A 17,261-nucleotide genomic window follows, 5' to 3' on the forward strand; every position below is an offset into this window, starting at 1 on the left:
AACAATATGACTTTCGAAAAAATACATGCACACAAGATGCTATAACATCACTAACGTCAAAAATTTATGAGAGTCTGGACAAAAGTAAACCTTCTTTATGCATATTCCTAGATCACGCAAAGGCATTTCACACCGTTAACCACGCACAGATGTTTGAAACTTTGGAAGATATAGGTGTTAAAAAATATATCTTTTGATCTTTTCAGAAGTTACTTAACTGGGAGAAAACAACACATCTTGATTGAAGATGAAATAAGCACTTCAGAGTCTGTTATATCTGGTGTCCCGCAAGGGACAGTTTTGGGCCCAGTCTTATTTATAATTTACTTAAATAGTATACTTCTAGAGGAATTTCCTGGATATGTCAAGTTTTGCAGATGATACATTATGTTAAATTAATTGCTGAAGAAGCATTAAAAGATATAATTGATTGCTTCCATCATAAACTATTGACAATTAATTATCAAAAAACAAAATTTGTCACATTTAGTTGTACCAGCAAAACGGACCCAGATTTTGATACACTTATCGCTGGTAACACGGAAAAGGCAGAGATCAGATCGACAGACAAAATCAAATACTTGAAGGTGTCTTACTCCTGTTCGGATATATAATATAAAAATATAATATAAAAATATATAAAATAAAAATAAAAAAAATCATTGCACAAGTGAACAGAAACGAAATACGAGAATTGATTTGACTCTTCCATTCTTTCAATTAAAGACTTTGTTATGTATATATCTGTGTCTTATATTGTGTATATAGGGGAGAGGGTTTCTATTGGCATCGATTAGTGTATTTTGGTTGGGTATAAGATAATAATTATGTTACCGAGTTTTAGAGTGGATAGCATTTACTAATGTTGATGATTATTTTCTGTTTATTGATGTTTATTTCAGTTTAGAGGTCCTTCATTTTGTGCAAATTTATGCGAGAGCCCACCCACGCGCGACTACGGTCTTAGTGGAACTAGGGTGATTGTTTATTTGCTGAAAGTCATGGATAAGCATCACCAAAATACTAAAAATATTGTTCTGTAATATCTACTTTTGCAAATAAATATTAATAATAATAATAATAATATAATAGAAGAATGACTCCTGTTTATTCACTCAAGTAAGTGTAGGTTAAAAACCGTTTTATTGCACACTGGTAACGAACAAGTTGCACATATGAAAATTTAGGACTTGTTCTGAAGATAAACTACAAAGAACGTCAGTGGATATGCTTTTTGGTGCTGTGCATGCTCCTAGGATACTTTATTTGTGAGTGGGATAGGCGGGCATTTGATAGATATTGGACTCAAATAGAACGGCCCTCTAGAACAAGTGTCTGCCTTGATGAGTATCAATATGGATTCATAAAAAATAGCAGTACTCTGAGCGCTACGATGGATCTTATAAATCGATTAATGTCGGACTTAGGTGTAAAGCGTGTTTCAGTTGCAATATTTATTGATCTTAAGAAAGCGTTTGATGTTGTCAGTATAGATGTTTTGTTAGCGAAATTAAATAATATGGGTTTCAGAGATAGTATTTACGGGCTAATAAGAACTTATGTATTGGATAGAAAACAATAATTTCAAATAAACAATGTTAAAAGTGAAATGCGATCAAGTGTATGTGGCGCTCCTCAGGGTTCAGTCCTGGGACCATTGTAGGTGTTATATGTCTTAAATGTTGCAGTGTGTAGGGCTTACAGCACGGTATTGCACATATGCAGATACTTTATAGTGGGGAAAGTGAGAATCATTTACAGGAAATAATACGTTTAAAAAAAATATACGCACTGGCTTTTGATAAAACATGTTCAAGCAAAAAAAAAACAGATGCCAAGACTAAGTATTAAGAATATAAATATAGAACGTGTTAAACGAATTCAATATTTAGGCCTACTGATCGATGGTAGTTTAAACTGGTCTGAGCATATTAATTTTATGTCAAATAAAATTTACCCAATGGTTAGTGCCATATATAAAAGCCGATATTATCTGAGTACGGTAGTAGAATGAATATTTACAATTCATATCTTGTATCACTTATTTTAATAAAATACAAACTCTACAAATTAAATTCTTAAAAATTTTATTTAATGATGATCGTCGCACGCATACAGAAAATTTGTATAGAGAATTGGACATTTAAATTTATGTGCAAGGTAAAACAGTTAAAATTTCACTTGAATGTAAATTAAATATAGGTACTCTACAATGTATAATAGTAATAAGATTAAGTAATGGTTTGTATACTTACCATTTTTTTATTTATTTTTTTTATAAATTTATTATTTGTATTCCTTGGATCAGTGCTTTACGCACTGTTCAAAGAGTTCTTAATTAATTTTTGTAATAATATTAATTAAATGTTTTCTTTCGCAATTACAGAATTAAAAATTTATCATACAGCATTATTTGCAACGTACAAGTAAACTTAGCAAACTTGTTTCCGTATCTAGTGCGCTGTTATCGCTTCTCATTAGGTCATAGAATCAATCAACATTAACAAAATATTTATAAATATTTAAAACATACAATTGAGGAATGCCTAATCAAGTTCAGACATAAAATGTGAATCGAACAAGTGTATAGTGTGTTTTCAAGTTTTTATCGATTCGTTAAAATCGCTTAAAAGTCATTCAAATATCCATAATACAGTCAAAATCAGACGGCGTGTTTTTCTCGAAATTAGTTTACAAAATAATGAATACAATAAACAACACAAGTGGATAGAGTTCAGTCTAGTACCGACGTTTTTTGCTTTATTCTTTTTATTTCCCAACTGGAATTAGCTCTATAAGGAACCTGCTTCTGTTGAATGCTTTTAAAAAATGATAATGCGCGACATTTGCATCGCGATGTAATTGACGCCAAGCCACGATATAGCGTGGACTAAGTCGCAAATGGGCAATTTCCTTCGTATTTTTAACAAACGATGGTTCAACATCAATGCACGTCTTGGAAATGACTTAGACAACTTTAAATTTAGATCAACGCAGTTCTAGGCGATAGATTCTTAACCATAATGCATTAGATACATCGACAAATAAATGTACCGAAGGTACCAAATTCTCCAAAAATTTTTCAATAGCAGTTCCTGATCAAGCGCGAGCCCTAACAACCATACCGGGTGTCCGAATAGCGTGTCAAAGTAATATATCTCGTTTGTTATTTGTTTTATAAAATAATGTTTAATGCAATAGTTGTAGAAGACACTAAATGAAACAATTTAACATTATTTTGGGTACTGAGTGTTTTCGGATTTATAGCTATTTTTTCGTCCAAAATGCCCTGTGTTCGGATTTTATAAAGTAGTACAATCATTTATCCTACATGTTGAAGTTAGTTCGAATCGCTTATACAAGGTGCGTCAAAATTGAAAATATTATTTTCGTGAAAAAATCAAATTGAACACCCTGTATATTATACTACCAATAATTACTCCTTTTAATGCTCTTTCAAATTTATTAAGCATTCCCTATACCTAAACTTAGTATTTTTTTAGGTATACACATTTTTACGAATAAAATACTAAAAATTCTCAAACTGTCCGAAAATATCACTAAAGATGGATAAAAAATAAATATTACCCTACCCTGAAAAATCTATGGAAACGAATTAAGTATAATTCTTTCTTTCATTCGTTACATGTTAATACAAAATGTACTGCCGAAATAATTTATTAAATCTGAGATTTAAACGACAACAAAATTAAATCTACTGATGCCATAATATACAGGGTGTTACATTAAAAAAAAAAAAGTTTGGTTTCCCATATATTTAAGAATCGCCCTGTATATTTGAAAACAATCTTAAATTGGTTCGTATCTCTAACTTTTGTATTTTTTTTTAACAAATAATAAACAATTACTTTGACCCACTATTTGTACACCCTCTATATTCGGCCTTTTAAGGATTTATGTACAAATAATGTTTACTAAAGCCATAATTGCAAAATACTTTTGATATCCTCCTTTCAGATTATTAAAAAAACAACTTCTGACTGTTTTATTATGATGGATTATAAAAAAAATAAAATAAAAGTAGGTTTAAAATTAATGCTTAAAAATTAGGCTTATAAAATCCGAACCACCCTTATGAATCTATTTTCTGCAAGTTTCTCTGCAATACGAACATTTTCCAGTTTCATTCCTTTCAGATGTTATCCCTATAAGAGTTTCCCACTTATTCTTGTTGTAGATTGTAACTAACTCCCTTGTTGTATTGTTTCTTTGCTACACATTAAACATTTTAATGATTAAATCCCTAACTTTACTAAACTAATATTTTGCGTTTTTAGTAAGTTAATGTGTTCGTTTAAATGTCAACTCAACATCTGGACCAAATGAGTTTTTAATTTTTACTGCTGTTATTGGTTTTCGATTTTTTCGATTTTTTCGATTTCGGCCTAACATTTAACTTATAATTGCTTATTTAGTATATATTTTTAATTTATTATTTTCGGACAAGAATCCTGAAATGACCGAATATACATGGGATCGTATATAGAAAATAGTGATGTAGTTTAGTGATGTTACTAGAAGAGTTTTGAATTAATTGAAAGAGATGGAGAGATGAAAAGACAATTCTCACGATTAAATTTTTCAAATTTGTGAATTCGTGATTTTAGCGCCAGTTTCGCCAACCAACAAGGACAGTAACGGGCTACTGGTAACTTGTTGCACAAAATAACTACGGGATCGCCCAATATTGACTAATAGAGAGGGAGCAATAAAAGGTGTAAATGCTTATTAAATAATGGCTTTTTTTGTTAAGTCAAGCTTTCGCCCAAGTATTCAGGGTTCCTTAGGACTTTAAAATGTAAAATAACAAAAAACAAGAAAAACACATTAGGGACGTCAATACATACATCACTTTGTCATAAATTAACGTCTAACAGCACAGGGGGCACAATACTCCTTGCACAAATAGAGATCCACGTGTTAGCGACTAGTAAAGGCTGCACAGATTAAAATAGTAAAACAAACGAACTTATGTCTTGACAACTAATCATTAATATAGACATAGACACAACAAAAATGCACTCAATTCGATTCTGTCCGAGACGATCCACTCAACGGCATTTAAAAAAAAAGACATCTTGTGCACATTCTCCTGGCCGTTTGAATCTTTATAGATTGTTCTGTTTCAGAGAAATGTACAGTAATTTAAACCCTGCTGAAAAAGTTCAAGTCATAGGAAGAAGTTTAGACTTTTTCATAAAGGAGCTGCCGATTTTTTTGATAAGATTGGACGAATTAGTCGATGTTTTCGATGAAAAGCTGGAACTTAACGAATTTAAATTCTTTTTCAAAGTCGAAACAAGTAAAATTGTATGTTAATGACATGCATGTCTATTAAATTCGATATTTTATGACATTGTTCGCGTTTCAGGCCTACATATTGGAAAAGTTGCGGGAACATTTGGACATTTCCCAAGATATTATGACCCATGCTTGTAAATTAGTTGAAAGGACTTCGTTTAATCAAACCCTCCAAAGTTTGGGACTACTTGATAAACCATTGTCTATAAATCAGCAATCGCATCCAACCCAAAAAAGTGCTTCAACGTCCGATTCTAAATCAGAGTCCGCTCCAGAAATTAATGTAAAAATTATAATTATTTATGTGATGACCAAATCTAAATCATTTTTGCTTTAGTTAAATTTGGTAAAGTCTTTGTGTATTCCGCCCAATGCCATTAATAGCAATTTGGCAAAAAAATGTTTGCAACTACTGTATGACGAAGTGAATACGGATATGGAATTCGAAGTGGTATGCACCAATGAAAATAGGGACAATATCGAGACGCCCGGTGCGACGGTATCCCGAAAATGCGTCATAAAAGCTCATCGAGTGATTGTAGCGGCAAGATGTGATTGGTTTAGACGAGCGTTGCAGTCGGGAATGAGAGAAGCTATTGATAAGTAAGGTTAAGTTTATTTAGTACTGTGTAGATTTTTTTACAATACAATGTACCCCGTTTTATATAAAAAAATATGAAGAGTAGCTTAAAAGACATTAATATGGTGTCGGGAGACCAAATCTTGCCAGCTACCTGTTTAATTGTAAGTAGTTCAAATATGAAAAAAACCTATTGAGCGGTCTTATTATTTTGCCTACTAATCTACTAATAATTTTGTAAATTTAAACCCAAAAAAATATTTTTTTCCTGTGTTAGCGTTATTATTATTATGTAATAGTTATATTATTATTAGCGTTTCGCTAATAATAATATAACTACTGAATACTGCTAACACTATGTTGCACTATTGCCAATTTCATAAATTTAAGCAGCAAAAAATAGACAGACACTTTTTTAAAAGAAATTTCCACAGGCTACTGAACAGTCTTTAGAAATCTTTTGCTTTCCTCCTGCATCGGTTGTTGATGAATCGAACTTGCTGATGTTTCGTCAATCATCCTGTTGGCTTCCTCAGAGCTTAACTGAAACTGGCTCCCATTCTACTCTGTACCTGCTTATATATTGTTTGTGGAGGAGCATGAACATCGTCTCGGATGACTGATTGCCATATTGGTGAAAGGGAAAGTCCTGAGTCGCGGTTAAGATTGTTTGGTTGCTTATAGATTTCTATAGATTCTCGGATTTTTGGTTGCAAGTGCAAGAATTTTAGTATTATCGAATAAAATTTGATGTTCTCTGTGATTGTGTTCGGCAACTGCTGATGAGTTTATTTGTCGTAGTCTTAAGGCTCTTTCATCTTTGAGCCTACTTGATATATTTCGTCCGGTCTCTTCAATGTATTCTTTGCCGCATACGCATAGAATTTTGTAAACTCTTCGAGTCTATCCTAAAAAAACTGCCCTCTCAAACAGCTAATGAAACTCGATTTAAATCGTTCAAAAATCCAAACCTCCTAATTCTAATATTCAAAAGCCTGAACGCATTGTGATAAAATCTCTAAAATTTAATCCTGCTATGCTATGGTGGTCCTGAACACATTTAATTTCAAAACTATCTCAACGCGAGTCACCGAACCGAGAATAAAAACACCTTACATCTGCTCTTCTCTCTAATAATTTCCACATTAGAGATATTAAGCGTTCCATCACAAAATACACTCCGAAAGCAGCCTTACACTTGCCACTATCGTCCTTTATTATATTCAAAACATGGCTGATCATATCAAAAGTTCTTAAGAAGAAAGTTTTACCACTTGCCCAAAGACACTATTAGTTCGACACTGGTTTCATCATTCCAAATTACCAAAGAAAGTGATTCACTATTGGAACTCTTTGTAACTGTAATTTTGTTTAATTAAGTTGTCAACTTCGTTATCAGCTCTGTCTCGCATGTACCAAATGCAATTAACTTAGCTCTAATCATTCAGGACATCCAAACTCAACGAAAAAGAAAATAGCAGCAACTAATACCAGAGGGAGTTTCTAAATGCTAGTGTTATATAAATACAACAGAAGATGTATTAAGCTTAGCTCATCAACAAAGAAAAATCTTGCAAATGTAAATGTTTACAATAGTGTTTTTCGAATACAATTAAGAACCTTAAATGCAAACAGGACGTTGGTTGATTGTAGACGACACCTTCATAATATTGGACAAAGACTGGTAACAGCTAGAACATTTCCTGGATCAAATTCAGAATGGAGAAAGAGAAAAAAGGAGCACGACGTCTTGGTCACGAGATCCGAATCAGCTCAGATTAATACCACCGTGTACAGAAAACCCACACATGCAGGCCAATAGCAACATACAAATGAGGCATAATTCAATCACTATACGAAAGAGAACAGACTATCTGCAGCAACCAATTAAAGAACATCTAATGGAGAACAGTTATTCAAAGAGACTGATTACTAAGTCCGTACCAAGCAGCGCATAAATCAGTCCAGCCAAAACCAACTAATAACCATTCCCTAACAGTAGATGCTTTAAGACCTGTTGTTAAATTTTATTACCAGCATTGATCCAACTCTCAAATTTCTCTGTTCGCTCTGACATTATACTTTTGCGACCACGCTCCATATGTTCAAAACCCGTATCTATTAATTTACCTTTACCTTTATTTCAAGAAAAACTTGTCAAATTCTTATCCCCTCGAATAGCCTTATAAATTGCAATTAAAGTTGACGGAATGGTTTTGAAAAAAAAATTCTTCAATTCTATGATAATGGTAATTGAACACAAAATAAATACTAATTTTCATATTTGGGGGTATTACAAGTCACCTTGTCGATCTGCTGATTTGTCCTTAATACCTCATTAAACTGATCCAAACCTTTAAACATTGATACTATCCAGCTTTATGTTTATATGGTATTTTAATCTTTTAGTAATACATGTATATTTTTTTAAAATTACATATATCTGAATAACAAATCTTTTGGGCTGAACCGATTTTGGGGTTGCTATAAGATTCTCAGTAATGTCGTGCCGCTTTCTCCAATTTCAAATTTATTCTCAGTGTGAATTGGACTTTAGTAGTCTCTATAGCCTGTTTATTTCAACTAATGGCCTTCTTGCTCTCCTGGATGAAGACTGCTTCCTTCAACTTTCTTTTAAACCAATGTCGTTCTTTGTGTATTATTTCTGCTTTCGATTACTGCATTTGTTGTCGCTTTTCCCATACTGGTTGGGCTATCCAGCATTTTGTTGTTTCGCCTGACATGGTACTTTATAGATGCAGTTTTTGGTTTCTTTCTACCCAAGGGGTTTGGTCTCAGTGATAGTCTGATTATGTATTGGATATTTTGAAGCTTTTTTGACAATCCTGTCATGCATGAAATGTATCAATATTTGCCTCTCTTCCTTATTAGTGGGTTTCTTTTTGTTTTAAATAACGGGTGATTCAATAAGAGTTTCCACATTACTATCTGAAATATTTTTGAAACGCCACTGTATTTGTTTATTATCATATGAGATTTCTAACCTCAAAACACAAACAAAATTCGTCATAGAGCAATATACGACTGAACAATGTGTAAAAATTGTGCAAGCCTATTATGAAAATGGTCGATCAAGAAAAAATGCATTTCGGGCTCTACGTGAATTTTTTGGTGCGTAAAATCGACCTGAGAGGACAATTTGGAATGTGGTTCAAAAATTTGAGCAAACTGGATCTGTAACTAACCTCAAAGTCCCTCAACGTGCTCGTGCAGGTCGGTCAGATCAAAATATTGCCATTGTTCGCGAAAGTGTAGCCGAAGATCCAAACACATCGATTCGTCATCGATCGCAGCAAGTGGTCCTGACGTATTCCACCACACATCGAATTTTAACAAAAGACTTGCATGTACACCCATATAAAGTCCAAATAACTCAGGAGGTGAAACCTCGAGATCATCAACAGCGCCGCGTGTTTGCAGAATAGATACGAGAACAAGGGGTTCATTTTTCAACGAAAATGATCTTTCGCGATGAGGCACATTTTCACGTTGGTGGCTTTTGTAAACAAACACAATGCTCGTATTTGGGGATTAGAAAATCCAAGAGAGATTGTTCAAAAAGCAAAGCATCCTCAAAAAGTGACTGTTTGGTGCGGAGGAATAATTGGCCCTTTTTTTTTCGAGGATAATGCGGAGATCGCTGTTACGGTTAGGGTTGTGGTTCCAACAGGATGGAGCCACTTGTCACACATCCAGACAAACGATGCAATTGCTGCGGGGCAAGTTTCGTGGTCGGATTATCTCACGTAACGGCGATATCAATTGGCCGCCGCGATCATGTGATCTTACTCCCTTAGATTTTTTTTTTGGTATCTAAAGAGCACAGTGTATAGAAATAAACCAAACACTATTCCAGAGCCGAAACAGGAGATTAGACGCGAAATAGTCGGCATAGAACCTGAATTGTGTCAAAAAGTGATAGGAAATTTCAAAAAACAAATTACGTCATGCCACATGAGTCGCGGGGGTCATTTGAATGACATCATCTTTCATACCTAATTGTAATACACTAATCTAAAATGGTAAATATATATTTTTATATAAATGTATATTTTTATATTCTTCCGAGTTTCCGAGTTCCCTTATTGAATCATCCTTTATCTGTTTGGACCCCGTTGCTGGTCAGGTCTTTCCAGTAAGGACCTCATCACTCTTAATTTGCTTGTCTGAGAATGATTTGAGGCGTCATTAAGGCCAGCCCTGGATTTTTCTCTCTATTGCTCTGATAGCTCTTAATATAAAGATTTTGGCGATGACGTGCGAAGAAGGTACCCATTTATAAGTCAATGTCGTGGATTGTTTTGTGTGTGCCTTTGTGCGAATTATGTAACCTTGATATATTTTCGTGTACAATAGGATAGGTGATACTTGTTTACTTGCAAAATCGCACCTCTGATGAATGAATTTTACATATAAATGGTGTCCGCTTCTTTAATAAGAGCGTTGTTGTCTTTTATTGCAATAAGTTTGCGAAAATGCATATCATAGATTAATCCTTTAAATGTACATGGCAGTACATAGTACTAAAAACGTACTGAAAAACATTGAATGTGCTTTCTTATAAGATTTTTTAGACATGAAATGTTATTTTTGTAATTACTGTTATTATTTTAGGAAAATTATCATACACGATACAAATCCAGCATTATTCCGATTGTTATTGGAATATTTATACAGCGGCCAATTAAAGCAAACCCAGTTCTCGTCAGAAAAATTGCTTGAGTTGGTACTTCTGAGCGATAGATATGAAATTGATTCGCTAAAACAGATTTGTGAATACCACCTAAGGTCGACTATCGATGCTGAATCTGCCTTGTATTTTTTATGCATCGCGGATCGCTACAACGCCAAAATATTAAAGGTAGCGCGCTTTTATTGCTAAACTTGCATTGATATTGAAGCGTATATTTTAGAGCAAGTGCATAAACTTTATATCACAACACAATGAGATCACGGAGAGCGAGGAGTTCTTGGACTTACCGATTTCTCTTCAAGCGGAGATATTCGATACCGTCTGGACCCAACCAAAATCGGGAGAAGTTTTCTTTTGCAATGCCACGGATGATGTGAACTTTACCGACGATGTATTTGTAAGTAATCACGTTAGTTCCCGAGTTGGTAAAGGTGTCTGAAAAAGTGTTGTGCATCTTTTAGATTTTTAATTCAAATACAAGTTCCCAGGAAGAGTTGCTTACAAATCATACGTCAACCAGGTTGGAAGGTTGCATAATGCAACTTCGGAACATAATTGGTGATTCGGCTCCACGATCCTATCTTGTGCAGATTATATTGGCGGCCGATTACAATTTGCATCGTGCAGTCAACTTTTATTATTCCGACAATAGCTAATAATACTTGAGGTATATCGTTTTTGATTACATGGTTCACTTTACAACAGACTAAACTATTACTACAGTTACGAATCGAAAGGGTTGAAACAATGTTGGTTGTGAAACAATGTTGGTTGTTCGTGGCCAGTTAAATTGAATATTAATTGTTTATAAAAACTATCACAATTTATTAATAATTATACAGGCCAACAAAGATTATCTGATTTGATATTTTTCATCATTTAATTAACAATGTTCTTTGTTTCTATCATGCAACATTTTTGGATTAATTTTTGAGATGTCATATTTATTGTTTTAAATATAGGAACATTACATAACATTCTAAAAATTGAAATTGCTATGCCACTGGCATACATCTTGCATAAAGTAAAATATAGTTTCTGTGATTCCCAAATATGTAGTCAAAACATTGCTGCTTCCGGTCTTGGCGGCATGTCTTGAAGAAAACCCGTTTATCGTTTAATTGTGTTTGTCGAAGTCAGTCGTGTCTCAAGGTTAGTGAGCATTGTGCAGTTTAAAATTCCAAGACTTTGTAAAAATATTCTAGTTACGTTCTGCTGTGTGTGTGGTCAAGAAATTTAGACGTAAAATTACACTCCTGTTTAAAAAAAAAAACAATACTATTATTTTAATGTAAAAATTGGTGAGCAAGTCAAACCTTGCATATGCAATGTTTGTGGATTTAATACCAAAAATTTGGAAAACATTGTTTATCCGAATCTCAAGTCTGCAATTAATCCAGTGCCACATGCCGCAGATATCCCAATATCTGAGAATTCAGTCGATTTAGAAGAAGATACCACCAGGGTTGCTGAACCTGAAATGATAAGGATATCCTTAGTTGATGATGATATATGCAGTGTTTCTCCGCAACCACAGATATATTCACATATGTTTAAAATTTTAATACCTATACTTTGAAATAAAAAATTTACTGGCACAAGACGTTAAAATCTGATATTTCAGGAAGCGCGAGACAGAAGTTATGGACTGTTTTGAACAAAGGGATTCACTTGTTTATTGGACCGATGTTACAATTCTGAGGACTGGAGGCTTTTTATTGAGTCATCCAAGAGAAGTCTGAATCTGTTCTTTTGCATAACGGAAATGCTCTTGCTTTTGTACCTGCTGTAATTTAACTCTGGGCCCAAAAAATATGTTTTTCGAAAGTTTTATTTTTCCAATAAAAATTCTCTTACCACCGTTACATATTAAATTAGAACTAATGAAGCAGGACGTTAAAAGATTAAAGGTTGTGCATTTTTTTAAATACCATGGTTGAATCTGATAAGGATGCATGATGTTCTGGTACATAATGTAAAATGTTCTCTAGGAAACAACAAATATCCAAATTACAAAGACATTGTAGAAAACATGTTAGAGAAATTTAAGGAAATGGGATGCGATATGAGAACAACACTACACTTTTCACACTCACATCTGGACTGCTTTTCCGAAAGTTCTGCTGCCGTGAGTACGGAGCAAATGGAATATAGATGGAACGCTGCAGTGATGCCAGATTACTGCGGGTGATTAAAAAAATCCACTGAACGATGTTTTTCGGCCGAGGGGGAAAGATCTTCCAAAAATAAATGAATTTAACCATTGTTTGACACTTTGTTATTTAATTTAGATTTTTTAATTCGTTGTTTGTTCTTGCATTAATAAAAATAATATGTTAATCACCAAAGGTAAAAAACCTTCGTGATAGAGGAAAAGGCTTATAAAATTTAAATTTAAGAGGCCCAAAAAATCAACTTTCAAAGGTTTGAAAATTGTTGCCCTGTGTTATTTGGACAGCTTGAATGCTTAAAATTTTGTAGTATGTATTATAATAAATACGTAATAGTTGTTAAGGTAGAATGGATTAAATTACATATTCCTCCTTCTGGAGAGTATCTTAAGAGTGTGCCCTGGTGTTTTCGTTTGTTTTGTTGGATCAGGTTGTCATGACACTTTCTGAATGCTGTAGAAAATAATAAAATTATATATTGTTTTGTTTCCGATATTCAGTGTTATATGACAAGGATTTTTTTTTCTAAAACGAGAATGAAATAAGTAGTGTCTTGTTCTTGTAATGTATTTAAGTGGAATGGTTGTTCAAGCTTTGTTTACAGCACTACTAGAGAGTTTTTAATTTATACCCATTTTCCTCCCGTCTTTTTCAGAGTACTATCCCATGTTTCTCCAGGTCTTCCTTTCTCCCCGTCTTTAACTTTTTAAAACTCTTTTAACCGATACAGTGCTACCTAATCTGTGTAAATGGCCTATCCAATGGTACTTCTCTCATATGTATATGTGCATTTCCAATTTTGACCCTTGTATCTCCTTTTACTCTTAATTATTTCATATCTGCTGCTCCTATTTTACTTTTGTGCCTATTCTAATGATTGGTCTGTAAATCTTTTATAAACTTTCAGTTTAGTTTAATTGGAAATTGGTATCTGGTCTCAAATCTTCAAATTTTCTTCTAGAGCACATCGCGATACACTGATACGTTTTAGTTGTCGATATACAACGTAAAGGAGTTTTCATCACTGTTCTGACATTCTAATTAGATGGTCCATATCATTTATAAATGGTAAAGGGCCCAGACTACCACCCGTTACTTTATCGAATGCTTTTTCCGTATCCAAGAATACGATGTGAACCGCTTTCGATCGTGCCAATTTTCTAAGAAATTGCTTTTTAGAATGAATACGTGCAATTGCATGTTTCTGCATTTTCGGAATCAACTTTGGTGGTTCTATTTTAGATCGTATTCTCTTTTTAACAATTTGTGTAATGATATATTTGTTGCAGTTCTTGCTATCATTTTTGCCTATTTCTGTTTAATCTATGTCAACTGACACAATGTAATTAAATCCGGAGAATGGAGAAAAATACAAAAAATTAAGTACGATTTTGAGATTCATGCTATAAAAAAATTATAGAACGAAGAAATACAAATACAAAAATTAAAATAGAAATGAAGCGTTCGCACGAATAAAGGACTATGTTACAAATTTTCTAAAATCTAGTTTTCATTGCAATAGAGCTCTAGTCTTTATTGTATTAATAGTTTGGTTAGTATGTCACTTTTGGTAGAGCGACTTTATAGGAAGAGTGTGATCATGGAGTCTCACAACGCCATATTTCCTTCAAAAATATTAGCATTTTCATGGGCAAACACCACAAATTCGACATTTACCGCTCCACAAATTAACAGATTATCAAACATCACAGCTTATTGGAAAACAATAAATATAGTGTGGTGTTTGCCCAGAAAAATTCTAACATTGTGCAGGAAACATGGCGTCCTATTTTGCATGTCAGAAGGACCTCTATCAATTTTGGAAATTTTTGACATTTATGTATATACATTTTTCCATCCATCTTTAGAGCATATGATGCATAACCTAAATTCTTCCCGACTAAATATTTTTTCTGGGTTTTCTTTGGTAATCACCAATGTTTCTATTTCTTCCTACCCTCAGTAATGGTATCATGGAATATCCTCGTCAACATCCTTGTGACCTTTAACCCTTTCCCCCTCGATTGTCCCCCTACCATGTGTTTCTTGTCTTTCATCAGACTGTAGCTTTTCTTGCAGGTTTTAATTTTCTATATGTTATTCTTCTAAAATACGAAAGTTATTTTCATTTTGCACATTTTCCATATCCATATATCCACATCCAAATTAGGTAGAGTCAAAGGAGAAAATCCAGCTTTACTGTCAACTTCACATAATGCTTTATATCCAATTATTTTGTAGTAGGAACTATTCTTCTGAAACTGTACGAAATAAGAACCTAGTGACCAGTTTTTTGAACTATGGTTGTACATGCTCTAAGCATATTTTCGATATCTTGATGGTTTCTCTTTATCCTTCCTTGTGATTGTTGGTCGATCCTGAAGAATTTTTAAAAATGGCCAAATTTTCACCATTTCCGGTATCAGATACCGTGAATTCTCGACCGTTATCGCTTCGAAGTATACTAGGTGACCTCGATAATTAACCAACCAACGGTACGGACTATCCGGACAGGCTTGAAAATCCATAAGATCTCCTTGTCCTCTAGAGTAAAAGTTTGTTCAAATAATAGGTTCTATGGTCAGATTTGCATGAGACTGGTTCTTTCTCTCTTGGCAAACTTGAGATGTTTCAAGCAATTTTTCTATTGCATATATTTCAACGTCATGTTTTGCTTTTAAGTTGTGCATTATTTTATCCCGGCCGCCATGATCAAAATCACTGTGCTTCACAAACAATATTAAATATTTTTTCATACCACGGAAACATACTTGCCTACACCATGTTTGTCCTATTTAATTACAATTTTTTCTTCCGCCACTTCCAACACGTCATATAAAGTTTGCTTAGCTCGCAGAATTTCTGTGGCAACCTAAAAGATTTTGTTTTAAGCAATATTGTTATCAAAAACGGTACTAGTTCAAATAAAACAAATTCCACCAAATTTACACGAACTGTAAATTTATTGTAACTGACTGCTGTGTAATTCTTAAGTCATTTTTTATTAACGTTAGGTACGATAACTGGCACGTATCTGCTTTAATTTATAGAAAATATTATTTGTTTTAGGTGTTTTGGAAAGTGTGAGATTGACCTCCCAATTTCTTGACTTTCTCGTCGTAATTGGTTTTACCCCCGCACTCCCTGATAGGTTTGTATCGAACTTATCTGGCGCTCCATCTACATCGAAAATTGGGACTATTTTGAATGTGACGCCAGACACTTTGAGGCACTCCTGTTCATTTAAGCACTGAATTCATTTAACTTTTTGGACTTGTTTCCAGTCGACTTGATGCACCCAAAATATTGGTTGGTCAATGTATTGCTGCTGCCAAAGTGATGTAAATATTTAACACCTAAATTTCTGCTATATTCTTCTATAACATTTTCATATCTTTTTTCCCAATTGTTCTGATTAAAAAGTGAAAGGTGCAAAATATTTTTAAACTGATTTTCTTACAAGTAAAAATGTCATATTCGACCAAATGTATTTTGTGGACAAGTTGATATTATACAAACCGATTATCCTATTCAATACATCCTCTGTTTCTAATATTTAATAGAGAATCTTTATTCATTAAATAATAATATATGTATAATGTAGTGATTTTGTTTTGGCTAGATTGTTGTTAATATTTTGTTAGAAGTTACTATTTAATGATTTAAAAATTCGTTATCTTTTTGGATGTCTTGTTCCAATACCATTGTAAATGTATCGTTTATTTTAATAAATTGTTAAACTAACTAAATGTGTTTACCATCAATTTTCAATATATAACAAATAGTTTGATAATCCACAAATCGACTTAATTTCTTGGCAATATCCCTTAATAAGCGAGATGTTTTATTGATTTGGATTCTTTTTTTGGACTACAAACTTTAGGATCACAAGATATAATAAAGAAAGTATATCTTAGTCAGCCATGGTAATAACTTTTACGAAAACGAAATACAGCTTCGGAATGTATATCAAATTTGTCTAAAATGTTTTAACATACGGGAGTAATTAAATTAATTTTATTTAAATTATCCACTCCAACCAAGCGTTCCTCTTTTGTTAAACCAACAGCGGCTGACCGAGGCTTACCTTTTTTTTATTTCTTCTTAGGGTTCCAGTTCAAGAAAAACAATTGGCTGTATCAATAAAACACTCTGAATATGTAGGTAATAAATCAATTTTTATCATTAGGTTATAGTTCATTAGCATATCTTGTTTATTGCACCGGAAACGGTGATGGTCTCTTGACCCTTTTTTTTAATAGATATTACGCCTCATTCGGGTACCGATATACAACACTGTGACCTCTTTCTCACAGGTAGGTCGCTTAATCTCATCCCTGAAACTAACCAATGTTTTACAGGGCAATACAGAAGTTGCTCTTTTTGATGAGAAGAACCATTGTTTAAAGCAAACCAATTGACCTGGCATTAGGCAAAATCATTACTATTTTTGCAAACTGCAAATTGACTATAC

The 17,261-nt window shown here is 33.4% G+C and overlaps 1 protein-coding gene across 3 annotated transcripts in view; it reads left to right on the top strand.

The window, feature by feature from the left end:
* LOC132704030 (uncharacterized) overlaps positions 1-16,506 on the top strand; it is a 47,775-nt gene extending 31,269 nt beyond the window's left edge. For 2 of the 3 annotated variants that reach the window (XM_060673644.1, XM_060673645.1), the window contains exons 10-16: positions 5,151-5,331; positions 5,393-5,605; positions 5,660-5,925; positions 10,538-10,784; positions 10,837-11,013; positions 11,078-11,283; positions 15,857-16,506. In XM_060673644.1, the coding sequence (XP_060529627.1) occupies positions 5,151-5,331; positions 5,393-5,605; positions 5,660-5,925; positions 10,538-10,784; positions 10,837-11,013; positions 11,078-11,272 (1,279 nt within the window). In that variant the 3' untranslated portion in view covers positions 11,273-11,283; positions 15,857-16,506. The other variant, XM_060673646.1, reaches the window with a different exon arrangement.
* The last annotated feature ends 755 nt before the right edge of the window (positions 16,507-17,261 follow it).

Source organism: Cylas formicarius, unplaced genomic scaffold (genome assembly GCF_029955315.1).
Source record: "Cylas formicarius isolate icCylForm1 unplaced genomic scaffold, icCylForm1.1 PGA_scaffold_6__28_contigs__length_40554024, whole genome shotgun sequence".
Taxonomy (NCBI): Eukaryota; Metazoa; Arthropoda; class Insecta; order Coleoptera; family Brentidae; genus Cylas; species Cylas formicarius.